At 31.1% G+C, this 17,977-nt stretch overlaps 2 protein-coding genes across 2 annotated transcripts in view; both read left to right on the forward strand.

Moving 5' to 3' along the window:
- Positions 1–273: 273 nt before the first annotated feature.
- LOC112687950 (DNA-directed RNA polymerase II subunit RPB1-like) lies at positions 274–13,051 on the forward strand. The gene is made up of 4 exons (XM_025560953.1): positions 274–381; positions 2,381–3,001; positions 9,246–9,248; positions 12,445–13,051. The coding sequence occupies exons 1-4, from the start codon at positions 370–372 to the stop codon at positions 12,904–12,906; spliced, it is 1,098 nt and encodes a 365-aa protein (XP_025416738.1). The 5' UTR covers positions 274–369; the 3' UTR covers positions 12,907–13,051.
- A 4,413-nt stretch (positions 13,052–17,464) lies between these two features.
- LOC112687990 (cuticle protein 19-like) overlaps positions 17,465–17,977 on the forward strand; it is a 1,313-nt gene continuing 800 nt past the window's right edge. The window contains exons 1-2 of the mRNA XM_025561002.1: positions 17,465–17,476; positions 17,619–17,956. Coding sequence (XP_025416787.1) covers positions 17,465–17,476; positions 17,619–17,956 — 350 coding nt within the window. The remainder of the gene's footprint in view (positions 17,477–17,618; positions 17,957–17,977) is intronic.

Below are 17,977 nucleotides of genomic sequence, written 5' to 3' on the forward strand. Positions count from 1 at the left end.
GTTACCATCGCGGTTGTTACCGTTATTGAGATACGTATTACGATGTCTGCCGTCCGTATCCGAATCGGTTCTTTTCCCTCCGGCGCGTCCCCACGGGCCCGATCAGAGGGGACCCCCGTGAGGGCTTCGGTTTGCGCGGCGGCGAAGGCGAAGGCAGCGCGCGCCGTCACCGCGACCGCAGTGGTAGGTACCGGTCTCGCGTACCCCCACGCCGCGCCCCCGCCTGCGGTGGAACGCGGTCCCCGACTTTTATAAACGTATATAAACCGAAATCCGCGTGATCCAGGCGATACTACTGTCCCATCCGACCGAGCGCCGTCAACTGGTCCGATCACGTGAAAACAGACGTACTACGTAGCACCGGAAAACATGGCGTTTACCGTGAGTATAACAGTAATTATAATAATAACAACGACAGTGTTGCGGAATCCGTTACCATCTTTGGTTCGCCAACCGGTTTGATGACAACGTTCGCGTACAACAATATGCAAATCGTATCGGACCGCCGCCTAATCTGCGACTCGGCCGATTCCGATTCCCAACTGGTTCACGCTTTTGATTTATTTTCTTGTACCGCAACAATTGCACTTAGGTTATTATTTTTATCGCCATCGTTTGTTATTGTTTCAACGAGTTTTTCGACTAGATTCGATAATACGATCGTTTTGATTTACATATTCTGACTGAACTCGATTTCGTGCACGTGCCTGCAATACGCAATTCTAATTTTGTTACATTTACCATAATCATTAAGGATTTAATTTTTTTCTTTCGTTCTCGAATAACCCGTTTACTGTATGTATTTTAACCGTATACGCTTGATCGCGAATTTATTATGTGTCACAAAAATATTTTTATTATTTTAACGCTTAATGATAAATGAATAACGTTATACACTCAATAGTGATATTTAGTTGAAATTAAAGCATTTCGCAAATTTCCATAAACGCAATAGTTACATTTCTAGTAAAAGATTCCGATAAATAAATACAAAATAAAAATTAATCGATTATAAATAATACTATAAAGCAAAATAGTTTTTAGCAACTATAACTATAACCATAGATTAATCTATCAAATTATTTATTTTATATTTATATTTACATTTGTTACAGTAAATATTTCTTTATTTTTGTGTTATTTAAAATAATTTTTGACCCATAGATTATATTTTATATTTGTTCAGCGAGTTATAATGCAGGTTTTATTTTACATTTGGTATAATGTAATTCAATTTTATTTTTACTTTATAAAATTACTAACAATTAATAATGGTTACTAATAATTTCTTACTTCACGTGATCAATTATTTCTTTAAAAATATCTACCCATATTTTCTCGAATCATAACCGGTGATGACAAGATTTTTCATAATTTTATAGCAGAAATTGAAACCACATCACATTGACGAGTTATATTTCATAACGTTGGCATTTAATAAGCATTTGGAGTATATACTCGTATATCATGCATTATTTTTAATTCTGAGACGTGGCCTGAGGGCTATGACCACATTTATAATCGTAGTACCCGAGGAAACGACTCGTAAACTTTATACTCATACGACTACATTCAATCACTAATTACATGTGAATTTTGCATTGTGTAAGTGGTCTACGAAGAGTAGGTATCGAAATGACATACTGAGCACATATTACGCGATTTCAACATATATTCATCTAGTTTTAGTTTCCAATAAAGGAAAGTTTGCTATCGATACAGAAATCGCGCAGAAACCGTATTGCAAACGCCACGTCAGGTGTAACGTTGTAGTGATAAATCATCTGCAGATCGACTGATATTTTACCGCTGTCACATATGATTTTATCATTCTTAATCTCCTAACAACCTTATTTTCACATGGTTCCAAATACAGTTGTCTGTCCGACTCCGCGCCAAGTAGACTTGTCTCGAATGATCTGTAAAATGCGAATTCAACGCTTATCAAATCAATATTATATAATTGCAATTGTTGCGTGTGCAAAAGATTAGGCAGTAACAATTCAACAGTGTATTGACATTAAGATCCGATTGCGGTACACTATACGTGTAACATAATATTACGTTCACTCAGATGAACTCAACCGATCTGAATGTTATCGATACATTAATTAATTTTCAATAAACGATATTGAATTAGTATACATATTTACATAGGGTATTTCATATAAGTATAAATAAAAAAATCCTACGAGCGTGTCGAAAGAAACATATCATATCAATCAATTCGACTATTGTATATTATTAATATTGTGTTGACCTCGGTGTATGAGTATCATTTAACTGTATAATCAGAAATCCAATCAACCGTATTATATTGTTCGAAGAACTCGAAGCGTTTGAAATGCAGACGACTCAATCGCGTGTTCCTTTGTTACAGATATTTGCAATTTCAGCATGCCTGATGGTCGCAGCTAATGCCTCGCCGATCTCCGTACCATCCTACTACCCATCGGAGTCTTACTCTCCGGCTCCGTCTTACTCGCCGGCTCCAACTTATTCACCGACTCCGGCTTACACGCCAGCACCGTCGTACAGTCCAGCCCCGTCTTACAAACCAGCCCTGGCTTACAAACCAGCTCCGTCTTACAAACCGGCTCCCGCTTACAAACCGGCCCCATCATACTCCGCCCCGTCTTACTCATCCCCGTCCTACTCAGCCCCATCTTACTCAGCCCCGTCCTACTCCGCCTCCCCGGCACCTTACCAATCGCAGGAGCCCGCGTATCCGCCAAAGCCGTACAGCTTCGAATACTCCGTGAACGACCCGAGCACGTACGACGTGAAGAGCCAAGCCGAGTACAGCGACGGCAAGAACGTGAAAGGCTACTACAGCCTGATCGAGCCGGACGGCACCAAGAGGATCGTCGAGTACACCGCTGATGAGTACGGTTTCAATGCTGTCGTTAAGAAAGAAGGCACCCCATCTTACGCACCCGCAGCCCCAGCTTACAAGCCCTCCACGTACAGTGCTCCGGCCTACCCAGCTGCTCCATCTTACGTAACACCTGCCTACTAATGAAGGTGCCTCCTTTGTTCAGCGATAGCTCACCAAAAACTATTTTATGTACATCGACGTTTTCTGAAATGGAAGGACATCGAGTACCAAAAAAACTAAAATAATAATTGTACGTTCACGTAATACATTATGTTATGAAAATGTTCCGTCGTCGGGTTCAGTACTGCCTTTACCGGTACGGTGGTACTGAACCAACGATTATTATTTAATTTTTACGTCTTCTATTCTTTATTTTTATACCTTTAAAATTGTGTATTTGTTACTATTGTTTTTCTATACAAATAAATATTATAGAAAAATATACTTCGGAGCATTTCAGTTATTTTTATCCATTATCACCACTGTAGTACTATTACAACACGACACGCTTGACGCTCGTTGCTCGCGACGAGCTATGTCGACGGTTCGCCGAAGAGAAGTACAAAAGCACTGCCCGCCCGTTGCGATCTACATACGTGCATAACACGATAATGACAATAATCGCGTTATACAGGTGTACCCATCAGCGTGGGCGGCCGTAAAAGAAACAATAAGTTTACGAAATCTGTCGTCATTGTGCGACAGCCATTTGTTTTAGAAAGGTTACGAATTGACTGTTAGTCGACGACGGCGGCGGCGGCAATCGCCTAAAAGCGTACGACGTTCGTACACAACATAATAGTGTTACAATAACAGTAATGTATTACGTGCATGTATGAATACGTAATTATCATTACGTTCGAATCGGATAAAGGGGAATTATAACACGCATGACGGTGATACAGTTATTACGTGTAATATACATTGTAATGTACGTTCTAATCGGACGATTCCGAGCGAGTTCAAGTCACTGCGAAACACGAGCATACTCACCATCATCCGATACGTCCAGAAACGTTCCGTCCGTGGACAGTGTTATGTATTGCATTTGCGCCTGGTGATTACAAGACATACACATGTCGCGTACATACGTACACCGACTGCGGTCGGTTTATCGAATTATAGATCGCGAGATCGACAAAACGGATCGCAAACCGAAACGATTTTACGTAAGAGCGCAACGTTGATCGGCGAATAAACGTACGTGCTGTCCATACGCGCGCATTCCCAAACACGTTTGCATTTCGAATATAAATTTATACTTCTAGTAAACCGAATTGGAGCGGTGCGTTATTCTTACCGGAATCGACAAAAATAAACTATCATACACTCGAGCCGTCCGACTCACCGTTGGTCCCCTCGTATGTGTCATCCGATATACTGGATATGTAACTTTTCCTTTTCCTATTTGTTTTTTTTTCTCTTTCACTCCGCTTGGCTAATTGATTAGAGCTTGTTACCGCGAGTGTTGATTGTTACGAACCGTTTATACACCGTGTTCGACGATCGAGTGCGCCCCGCGACTGGGGTACAATTCTGGGCCAGCGTAATTTGGGTGTTTGTGAATTATACTTACGCGCATGTAAACATCGGAAAAGTTTCGTGTTAAAATACCAATAGATGCATATACATACGCGTTCTAATAAAAGTAGTTTTTACGAGGGAATTATTAAGATATTGCGATCGAACAATTGTTTATCGCTTCAGACGCTATTAAAACGATGTGGACCGTTCGGCAATCAATAATAATCACGCACGGAGCAAAACTGAAATCTATATTACGTTTTCAATATTTGCACTTGCGCCAGAATTGTTTATCCATAGTAATAGTACGCCGCAGAACTATACTGATTTCAGAGATCGGTTGAACACAGTAAACCTTATACATATTATTTATCGGCGTCGAACAAGAAAATAAACAACATAGTTCAAAGTGTGGAATATTTGTATTTTATTTGGATGTTCATATTATATTTACGGTCTGATTTAAATGTCAATACCTTGGAAGTGGCATGAGTAATTTTGAATTGGCTACATCGGTCCCATTGTTTACCTACTACAAGTATTCAAACCCGTAACTCAAATGGGTTTTGAATTTCAATGTAACATGCGATTTTTGTACGTACGAGTTTTATTTTCTCGTGAATGGACATTCGTATGGTTCATTTCATGGTCATCATTTATCATAATAATCATATTTATAAATGTATTGCATGTCAGTGAAATTTTTAAATAATTTCAAATGTCATATTATTAAATCCCGCCAGCTACGTATATAATATACAACACTGTATTATCTATAATTTTTTGCGCACCGTTTTATGTACCATCATACCAAACTGAACCTTGAATTCGGAAGTCTTTTGATAAATGCTTACGGATAACAAATAATTCGCTTTATTGAAGAGAAGACACATTTGTTATTGTAATACATAATAAATGCACGTACAATATAAACAAATATTATACAATAGACTGAAAAAATAAAATAATTTGAACTATTTAAATAGTACAAGACAATACGAAACGATTGATATTATTAATTCAACAATTGTAGTAATAGTATTATGATTAAATTACACTTCTGGTAAATATTACACTTTAACACCAATCTGCAGAGTATTTATAAACCATTGGTTGACCAGGGGCGTATTTAGATTTACTTCTAGGGGGGGAGACTAAAATTTTTTCTTTAAATTAGGCTCAAAATTTACAAGTAAAATTTTTGGTAATACTCATATTTATATCAGGTGAATCCTAAATATTTGTGGTTTTTTTTTTTTTTATCTAATGCCGGATCCACTTAGAATGGTCTTTTGTGTAGTTCTTTTTTAACACCTATCTGTGTTTTGAAAGTTTCGCTTGTGTTTTATCTAATTTTTCACTAAGTGTGGACTGGGATTCAATCAAAATAATATATATTATTTATTGTTATGGGACATCTAAACGTTATATAAATTTAAGAATTTAAAAAATTTTCCATTTACCGTTATTGATAATTAAAATGTTATGAAAAATTTAACGTTTTGCATTATTTAAATTAGTGTAAAATTTGAAACGTTTTCAAATATAGTAATATTATAAAATAAATCATAATTTTTGTTTCTTAATAAAATACCCATTACTTTTATAAAAATTGTCTTGGTCTAAAAATTCTCGGGGGGGGATTACCCCCATCGCCCCCCCCCCAATACGCCAATGTGGTTGACGCCCTGCAGTGTGCGGTTACCTATATGATTCGAAGCGCAACGAAAAATTATTCGCAAAACTTCCTGAGCAATATATTACAATATTTGAACCTGTATACGTTACATTGATCGACGACATTGTGATGATTATGATTGTTATTAATTTTTTTTCAAGTACTATATTTAACTCGTTAATAGTTAATTTACTATATTTTATCCGAACGGAAGTGTACACCATGGGAATATTTTTACACATTAATTATTATACCGAACAATCTATCACGCACAGTAATAATAATAATAAGTTTCTACATCATGTAATACGTTCTCAATATTCATTTCGAACGTGAAATTTCGTTGTGTGCATGTTTGATCATATTATTAATACATAAAAATGAATTATATCAGCAGTACGAATCATTAACCTGTATTAATCTATTAATCGTATTGCATATAATTATGATCCATAAATTTCTATTTTGTAATATATTTTTACAAATAAATGTTATGAATAGTTATTGTAACCGTAAATATCATTTTGAGAAAACCATTATATCTCTCATTTTCCGTTACTCATAAGTACATTTACTTGACTTTTTTCTTTTTCAAATTAATTTTTAATTTTTTTATTTGTGCTTAAATAATTATATTGTATTCGTGAAGTGATTGTTTGGATTCAGGTAACTTACTAGTATCCTAAAGAAGTACTTGAATAATTACAAAAAAATGGATGGTTTAAATTAAATAATGATTTACAATTATCAAAATATTATATTCATTTATATCGTTATATAACAAATCAATAACTTATAATAAAACATTTATATGAAAATAAATTATTTTTATGTATTATTGATAAATGTATGTATAGTAAAATGAAGAATTAAATTCTATTTTATAATTTTAAATTTAAAAACCATACTAATTTAGAAATTAAATATACTTGGTACTCTTTGATTGAGGTATTTGATAAGTTTGATAAAGCTATGTGTTATTTATAAAAATCTGTTTTAATTTCAATATACGGATGTATGTATATAATAATACGTAATATTTCCATAAGTAATATGGCTTAATGAATTAATTAGCCATAATAATATAATAATAAAAATATAGCCATAATTGACCATAATAAGTACGTGATAAAAATGTTATTTAATCAGTAAACACATTTGATAGTTGTATACTATTTATAATTATTCGTATTGTTTTAATTAAAAACATAATAGTTGTAATCTTAAATAACCAACAGAGTTTTCTTTCAAAATGTTTAACTTGTTTGAATAGTCGTTGTCGAGTTAACAGAGAAATTAATGAAGGCAATTATTTTTAAGTGAGTATACTACTTCTTATATACTATAATGGTTAAATAAAAATATTTTGTTATCACAAAAAAACTAAAGGAACAGGATCATCACACTAGCGGAAGTAACTTCAAGCATATCATATATATACTATTTAATGAGCAGTGATTAATGGTTATAACTTCAAGATTAAAATAATAAATGTTATTTATGAACATATAATCTACATATTATATTAGATAGCTAGATAAATTAAATTGGATAAAAAGTGGAGGCCTAATAATTATATTTAAACTTATTTTTCCCATACTTCTAAAACAATTGGTACAAATAATAAGATGAAATAGTTAGATGATTTTTTTTCCGGAACAGTTAAAGAAATTTGAAGTATCCACTTAATATTAATGTTATAAAAATACAGGAAATAATAAAATGCATTAGAAACTTGAAAAAATGTGTAATCTTGATGTATTTTATATAATTGCAATTCAAGTTACAACTTTTCATAAAAACGAATTAATTTAATTATATTGTACTTGTTAATTTACTTGGATTAATTAATAAATATAAATTAAAATGATTTATAGAGAAAATAGTTTTAAAATGAAGTAACTTATCACTTAGTTAATAGAAAAAAAAATACTAATTTTTAGGTAAAATTTAATGAAAAAGTAAATTATAATAATTTAAATCGAACTATCAAATGTTCGTTAAATTTAAAAAATCAGTTTATTCTATTACATATTACCTATATTTAATAGTGCTTTTTTCTTTAATCATTTTAATTTTGTTTTAATTTTTTTTCTATATCTTCCTCTATTAATCGTTATAATTTTACATTTATAAAAAAAGTAATTGGTGTGTACTCGTATTGGAAGATAAAATAGTTTTAAAAATAATTTTTTTCGTGTTAAATTTTTACTTGTATAGCGTTAAAAGCACTTTATGAATGTCTTTCTGATGAATGACTAATAAATAATATGAAATATGTAATATACTCGTATGCGCACAACTTATAAGAATAACTGTAAAAACTCGAAAAAAGCTGCAACAGAAGGCGTTTGTGAAATCATTCGTATAAGAGACGAAATATTAATGACAGTAAAAGTGTTCCAAAATCATCAAACCGAGTGTCAACTGCTTGGAAAGGACTGTTTAGCACAGGGATGGTTACCGTAACGGTATACGAAACACGAAAAGAAAAAATATATATAGTGTCCAACCGGTTCTATATTAAAACACCACTTACAAAGACCATATTGATCAATGTCATTAGAATGAGGATGAAATAACAATAACCGTTCAATATAAATACTGAGAATCACCATCGAACAGTCATCAGTTACACAAAACGGAAATACTAAGCAAACACATACATATAAAACATATTGTCCCAAAATGAACAGATAAAATGGCAGTCAAGGTTCACGAATAATAATTCGAAAGTCTATCAAAACTGAACATCGTTGTATGGTGTTTAAAATTTTTTTTTATTCTATTCCAAATTATCATTTTCGCCGCTTGTGTGACCACCGCACTCGCCAATACGCCGCCCCGGCCTATAAACCAGCTTACTCCGCGCCCGCTTACGCCGCACCAAAGGCGTACACTCTGGAACACGCATACGCACCTATCGAGTACAGCTTCGAGTACTCCGTAAATAACCCACACACCTACAATGTCAAGAACCGACAGGAGTACAGCGACGGTAATGGTTACGTCAAGGGATCCTACAGCCTGCTCGAAGTTGATGGTTCCACCCACGTGGTCGAATGACCACGATGACCGATGACCACAACGGTTTCAAAGCTGAGGTCAATTAAATCGAAGGATCAGGATACAAGACCTCGTACAGCAGACCCACCTACAAGCCAGCGTATTCCGCACCAGTTCCGGCTTACACACCATAATGATTCGTTAATTTTTTTCCCCCAGCCTACAATCGATTTGCTGCTCTTGCCGAATCACAAATTGTATATATCCAACAGTTATGGTTCTCATTACACTGTTTGAATACTACAATAATGTAATTATAATAATAATATAAATAATGTATTTATTTCATAAATAAATATTTTACTGCACATAATGTAATCCAAATTTTATTTTATTTTCCTACATCTATCTACATAATCAAATCATATACTTATACTTCATAAGTTATTTGATCTCCGAATAATGACCGATTTATTTGATACAAATAAAAAACAAGAAACAACATCAGTGTTGGATATTGACTAATGTTTTTTGTACGACTCGTTCGTAAAAGTACATTATGAATACATTTACACTTAAATGTAAATTAATAAATCAAAATCAAATGTCAAATATATTGTAAATTATAGTTTATAACAGCATATACAAATGATTCAGTATATTTTACAGACGTTTAAAGTATGAATTTAAATTACAAAACATTTATTATATAATCTGTTAAGACTATCAAACTTCCGGTGGGATTCGACACTTACACAAATGGAAGGGTAGCACCACTGAGTACTCCCTCAATAAAATCTTATTACTTACGATTAAAATAACTCTATATTCAAAGAAAGGAGTGTTGAACTATTTAGAACAACATTCTTTATCAAGAACAATATTCTTTATATATATATATATATATATATATATATATATATATATATATGAGTGTGTGTGTATATTAAAATTCAAAAAATATTAATTAATAGTAACCATTAGTGACATTAGTGATAACTACCCATAGAAAATTTAAAATACAACATAAAAAAAAAATATTTTAGTAACCTTCACAATAACTATAAACAACATTTAAGAAAACAACGTATGATAAGTGGGTTGTGTTACTAGTGATAAAAAATACCGGTAGTGAAATTTCCTAGTCCCCCAAACAATCATAGATCCATTAATCACAAAAAAAGTAATTTTATAGCGCGGAGTGCTGCCACGCGCCTGAAGGAAGATTAATTTTAAGAAATGAAATTTTTCTTATTTTAGCCTTATGTTATGTCGATTAACTTAAAAAGTATAAAATCTTTTATCTAGCAATGGAAATATTTTAAATTATTTTGATTTAAAGAAATGTTTAAAAAAAAAAAAAACCAATTATATTATTACATTAAATTAAAATAGTTATTCTGTAAAATGCCTATGTATTTTTATACCTGAAACAGTTTTAAAAATTTTAAAAATTAAGATTTAAATTTAAAGTTTTATGTAAATTCAAACACGTGTGCTCAAAGTGATTACTGTTCTTTTTTAAATACAGTTGATTTACATGCCTTATCATTTAAATTTAATTTTTAACCAAAAATAAACTTTGAAATTTACTAAGAGAACTTGTACTTATACTAAAATATATTTTATTAAATTAGGATCTTACCAAATATATAAAATAAGTTATTTTATGTTTTTAGATTTATAAAATTCTGATAAAAAGTAATAATACTGTTGATGCATTTATATCGTTTCCAAAATTCACTGATGTTTGATAAATATATACAGAAAATAATCAATTTATTTACCATATCTATCGCTTTACATCAACATTACATTTTTAGTTTTTTCAACATGGTACAGGTACTTTGCATATAAAAAATTGAGGTTTTACTAAAAAACTCTAGCTTAATGAATACTCATATCAATAGTTAGATCATATTCCATACAATTTCCATTATATTTTTCTCAAACGGGTTTATATTAGAAAAACTATGATTTAAAGCAGAATTTTTCATATTTATTTCTTTGAAATTCTATTGTTAGTTAAATAGAATACACTTGTTTGATAAATAACTAAGCTCTCCATCAACACATTTTATTGGTACATACTTAAAATTGGTCAATATTTGTGGTGAATAATTTTGCATATGAAAATCGTTAAAATTATCGTCTTGAAGTGTTTTAGAAATGACTTTTAACAATTTTACTCCAATATTTTTAATTATAACGTCATCACATCTATTTTTAATAACTGTACTTGTTTCATTTTTAGGAAGAATATTTGTACAATTTTAACGCTTTCCACTTTTTTTAATGTTTCTGTAAGTTTTAAAATGTTTGAGTAAGTAAAATTTTTTTTGAGCCTTTTAATGCTCTCTATAATAATTTAAAATTCAGCTTTGAATGAAAATAAAACGCTTAACATTGAATTTAATCGGAAGTTATTTACATATGATAATTTGAGCATCATCTTGTAGATTATAAAGTAAAACATAGGTAATGTAGGTCGTAGGTACATCATACATGACATTGATAATTTAAGATAATCTTGAATAAAATAAATATTTCTGGCAAGATTATAGGTATAAGTTTTGTATTATATTTCAAAAACTAATGTTTATATAAAATGTTTAACAATACAATTACTATTTAACCTATCATATACAAAAAAAAGAAAAAAAAATACATTACAATGAATGTGCATTGAAGTCCAAAATACGAAAATTATACGATTTAAAATGTCGGTATATAGTCATAAATGAAGTTTAATGTAAGTATTGAAATAAAATATATAAAACCTCATGAAAAAATGTGTAATATTACGTCAAATAAGAATGTTACATTATTGAAAACAACGGGATCTTTTAGTGATACATCGTATTCATTATTGTGTGTCTGATTATGTAGTAAAAATATCTGTTCATTCTTCATATACTGCAGCAATAGAACGGTAAACGAATTATCTTGAACCACAGTTAATTATATTATTAATTATTAACATACAACCGGTTTTTTTTTAATGTAACACTTTGGTAATTGATATGTTGAGAAATTGGGAAGGGATGTAATTACAATTATCCGTTAGCATAAATATGAAGAATTGTAAGCAAAATACATCAGTTGCAGTCGATCAAACTATCCAGAACATACAACACGATATTCAACAACGTATAAATAAAATGGCCGCTAAGGTATTTAAATAAGTTTCGATAAGTATTGATAAATCAGATTTTACAATAACCGTTCGATTTTTAGGAAAAAATTCTCAAAAAAAATAACTCAATTCATGGTTTACCTTTTTTTAACCTATATGATTCCTTTTGTTATTCAGATGATCATTTTTGCCGCCTGCGTGGCCACCACACTCGCCCAATACGCCGCCCCGGCTTACCCGTCTCAAGGATACGCCGCACCCGCTTACGCTGCACCAAAGGCTTACGCTCCGGAACCCGCTTACGCTCCGGCCCCGTACAGTTTCGAGTATTCCGTAAACGACCCACACACCTACGACATCCATAGCCAACAAGAATCCAGCGACGGATACGGCAACGTCAAGGGATCCTACAGCCTTGTCGAAGCCGATGGTTCCACCCGCGTGGTCGAGTACACCGCCGATGACCATAACGGTTTCAACGCTGAGGTCAAGAAAATCGAAGGATCAGGTTATAAGGCACCGTACTCCGCCCCGGCTTACAAACCAGCGTACTCCGCACCATCATATTCTGCCCCGGCTTACAAGCCCGCTTACTCCGCACCAGCGTACTCCGCACCATCATACTCCGCACCATCATACTCTGCACCAGCTTACTCCGCCCCAGCTTACAAGCCAGCATACTAATTTTCTTAGACATGTGACTCCTACATCTCATAATTTTTCTTCGACATCTTTCCTACTTTTTCTTATACCATTGAGTCACTGTGTTCTGTGGTTTTAAAATACATCACCATGTAAATATAAATGACTATGGATTCTATATAATTTATGTATTTGTTGTGTAAATAATATATAATTTGAAGTGTATTTACCGAATATCATGAAGTTTTATTCATTAACCTTTACTTCCAAATCACAAGATCCTTAGACAAATTAGTTGAATATTTGATACATTAAGCTTAAAATAATTGATCATAATATAATCACTGATTATCTTCTATTCGTGTGAATATATACAGTATTCAAAACTAATACATCAAGGATTCACGACTTAAGTCTACAAAAAAATTACATTTAATTATTATATATTTTCATATTGAGTTTTAATACATGTGTCTTCGATGAATCTTCTATGTATAATTATGTCATACATGCAAATATTATACGATATATATATATATAAATATATAGGTACTTATTTTTAAAATAATTTTGTTTATATTTTTAAATATTTTTAATAACAATAATTATTCAGACCATGATAAATTTATGTGAATATTATGTATATTATGTTTTATATTCCGGTAAACTATGTATGTTATTCATATGCACTATAAAAAGAATTATATTGACAGCTAAATTTATATATATAAGTTTTTCATCATATTTTACTTAGGATAAGTCAATTTTGGCAACTTAGGGGTATTTACTGTCATTAAAAATCTAAAAAAAATAAATTTACTAATATATTGATTTTTGGAAAATAATTAAGTTTTTTATCTTAATTAATATGAATATATACATACATTCGATGTTCGAATTTTATTTTTTTCTAATAATGTAGAATGCTAGGAATTACTACATATGCATGAGTAGAAGACAACGGATTCAAGTTTATTATTTCAGATACTCATTATTATCATAATGTAAACTGGCCTTTTGATTCCTAGCAAAGTTAGAAATACAGTATAGTTTACAAGTTATGCACCGTTAAATTCAATAGCATAATTTGTATACTATATTTCTGCAATATATAATCTTAAATAATTTTTCTTTTCATTGCATAGTTTTAATTGAAGTTAACTAGAAAAACGGTTAATAATATTGATAAAGTAGTAGAACCAAATTGTTTAATAAGGTAGGTTTAATTTTTAATCGAAAATTAGTGGCAATCATGTTGTAAATCGGTAACCATGTAATGTACCTTCCTCATTGCTCTAATACGACTATCTGTAATTGTTATTGGAAAAAAATTTAAATTATTCGAGTATTAAATGTGCTGAATATGTAAGTTGTTAGTAAAAGTTCTTAAATGGAGTATTATCGATGTGTAATTTTTACAACCGGTTTCGTCTGTCATAATAATCACTGAAAAATAAAATAAAATAAAATAATAACGTTGAGTATTGTTTAGATTTGCAGGTAGAGAAATAATTTTTTTCCAATAAAGTCATTTAAATAATATTAGTTTGATAAAATGTTGACTTATAATTTAAAATATGTTAATCGTTTATTTCACTTGATTTATGTGGTTAAAATGTAGAGCAATATACAAAAACTATCTTACGAAAGTTTAAATATTAAATGTTGATGAATTTGAAAAAAAAATTATAAAAATACACTAAAATTGTGTAGCTAAAATTTATTATTTTTTAAATTTTTATACTTAGGACTTGTATATTGGAACCAATAATTATCATTTAAATTTGTTGGTAGCATGAAATTAAACAATTCTAAAGAAATACAGAAAAAAAAGTTATAACCGATAGAAAATATTTTGAGAAAATCGAGTGTTTCTGGCACACTATAGTTAAAAAATATTTAATTAACTAATACTGTGATTAGGGAAAAATTACAATGTTATTAATTTTCATATCTATAAACATTTGTATTTTTCTTATCAAGCTACCCTATTAAGAATTTTTTTCTATAATTACATAATTAGAAACATATAATACATATATATATATTACAAATAATCATTACAACTGAGAACCACTTTATCTAAACAAATACCACTTAAGTACATTGGAATCAATGGCGTATCGATAGGGTGGCATGATGAGTAATGGGCCACAAGCCCGTATATGTAGATGGCGCATTAAGAATAAATATAGTAAATTCAAAAACAAATCACTATTATAGCGAAATTTATAAATGCTATTCTCTTTAAAAATATATGTATATTTTTTTAAAATTTAATTTCTTTAAAATAAAATAAATTTAATGATGGATCACGATTATATTTATGGATTATTTTATTAACCAGCACGTCGACATTGGTGATATTAATATTATTATATAATAATATTGTAATTTGTAGAACGGAAATAATTATGAAGCGCAACGTAATTGCTTGTCTTTGAAACCGAATAAATTTATATTTTATACTTAAATACTAGATTAGATTAGAACTATTCTAAGAAATAGTGACCGTCGTTCAGTTGTTGTTACTCGGTGTTATTTTAATATTTATTTTATTTTGTTATGAGCCAATGACGAGTTGTTAATCGTTGACCGATTTTGTTTTCACACTCTTCTGTGAATCAATGATTCGTATACAATATACGAAATATTATGATCGATCATGTCGAAAAAAATGGCAATGAAAAGCGTAAGAAAAAAATGGAAGTACAAGAAAAATTATTAAAATTACCTAAAATGTATGGTTTTTTTTTTCTAGTACTACTCTTCGTGAAAATAAAGGTGAAATAATAAATAAAAGTGTTAATACGAAGATTAATAATGAACCAAGTGATGAATTTAGTTTTGTAGATAGTGAAAAAAATTAAGTATTCACCCCATGAGTTTTATCATGCTGTTTATCTAAAGATACGAATCGAAATAAATCTTTTGATATTGTTTTTAAAATTATTATTGAAATTCTTCTAATTCGACAAATATTGGACATTTTAAAGATATCGATTTAGATACTCAAACTATATGGTTCGTAATTAAAATGAGCATAGTAAACCTAAAGAGCTAAAGAGCCTTTTGTTCAAAATACAAACGGTAGATCTTTTCAGAAAGTTATTATTTTACAGTGTCCAAACCTGATTTAAAAATCAAACGTTCGTAGCTCTGTAATTCGATTATACTTCAAAAAGCGTATTGTAGGTCATACTGATGTTTGGAGATCGCACATCCATTGGCTTACAAGAAACTTGGACTACAAAATACGAGTATTGTGATTGGAAACACATAGTACGAATATATAGTATTAAAAGACAAGAATAATCCACGTTTACTACATATTCTGTTTAGTATATAAATAATTATTTTTAAATAAAACATTAAACGAAGAACTAGAAAAGAGTATAAAAAAAGGAAAAATTATTTTGGCGTCAGGTTTTAGAGAGAATTCTGAATATTACTTAAATACATTAGCTATGCGAAGTTTACATTTTCGCGGTCACAGAGAAAAATTGGTATGTTACTCAACTTTTAATGGTGAACAATTATTCTTTAACAGTTAGTTTTCCAGAAGTATGTACTGCTCTTTCATTATTATTGATAATTACTGTTACATCTGCAAGCATGGAACGGTCATTTTCCAAACTAAAAATTAATATATTATATTTAAGAAATGACGCAAGATCACGTAAGTGGCCTGGCATTCATTTCAATCGAACAGCTCGAGATGTTGTCTTTGAAGATTTAATCGTTAAGTTTGCCGAATCAAAAGAAAGAAAGAAGAAATTCTGAATATTTAAATTTTTATTGCCTTTTTTATATAATTTAAACTGAAAAATGTTTAATACAATGTCACTATAAAAATAATATTACACTAAATATGTTTTTAATTATTTGTAAACTTAAAGGGCAGAATTTTGTAATTGGTTATTTTTTGTAGGCTATTCATCATATCTCCTTCTTCCAAATTTGTAAAACTAAAGGCCTGTTGGATTATTTTGTCACTGGCTTAAACGTTCCGGTTACGCTACTTATTGAAATGCTTATTTTAAAGACCTATACATAAATATAAAAGCTCCACTGTTTTGGAGTTTTGTTCAATATAATACATTTACAATTTTGTAAAAATAGTTTTATCATAAATAAATAAATAAATAAATGTAGTATAAGTAAAGTTTTAGTTATCAATTTAAATTTGTCTACATCATTGAAATGTCATATTACATTTAATGTTCTCAAATTCATTGAAAGTCATTATATTAAATTGACACACATTTTAAATCTATAATTATGCCCTCTTTTATACGATGTAGGTATTTAATTGATTTATGCCACATGATTGGTAATAATTGGTTTATTATTCATATCCTTTAGCAAAAGGGCGGTAACCAAATTAGAGTAAAACCTACTAAAATATTTATAAAGATTTGTATACGACCGGTTTTTTTTAACGTTGCACTCTAACAACTAATAATTCGAGAAAGAGGGAAAGGAATTACAATAATCCGTGAGCATAAATACCGAACATCGTGAGCAAAGAGCTATCAATTGCAGTCGATTGAACTATCCAGAACTAACCAACCTAAGATTTTAAAAACATACAAATAAAATGGCCGTTAAGGTATTTACCAACTCCGCTTGATATATACACAAAACTGTGACGATCGGTCGATTTTTACAAAATAAAATAAAAAATGATTAAAACATCCTAATTTAAACGTTTTTAATTTTAACCTATATAGCTTTATTTTTCCGTTTTTCAGATGATTATTTTCGCCGCCTGCGTGGCCACTACACTTGCCCAATACGCCGCCCCGGCCTACAAACCAGCTTACTCCGCGCCCGCTTACGCCGCACCAAAGGCTTACGCTCCGGAACCCGCTTACGCTCCAGCCCCGTACAGCTTCGAGTATGCCGTAAACGACCCACACACCTACGACATCCACAGCCAACAAGAATCCAGTGACGGATACGGCAACGTCAAGGGATCCTACAGCCTCGTCGAAGCCGACGGTTCCACCCGTATCGTTGAATACACCGCTGACTCTTACGGTTTCAACGCTGACGTTAAGAAAATCGAAGGATCAGGATACAAGGCACCGTACTCCGCCCCGGCTTACAA

This window comes from Sipha flava, unplaced genomic scaffold (genome assembly GCF_003268045.1).
Source record: "Sipha flava isolate LNK unplaced genomic scaffold, YSA_version1 36_pilon_pilon, whole genome shotgun sequence".
Taxonomy (NCBI): domain Eukaryota; kingdom Metazoa; phylum Arthropoda; class Insecta; order Hemiptera; family Aphididae; genus Sipha; species Sipha flava.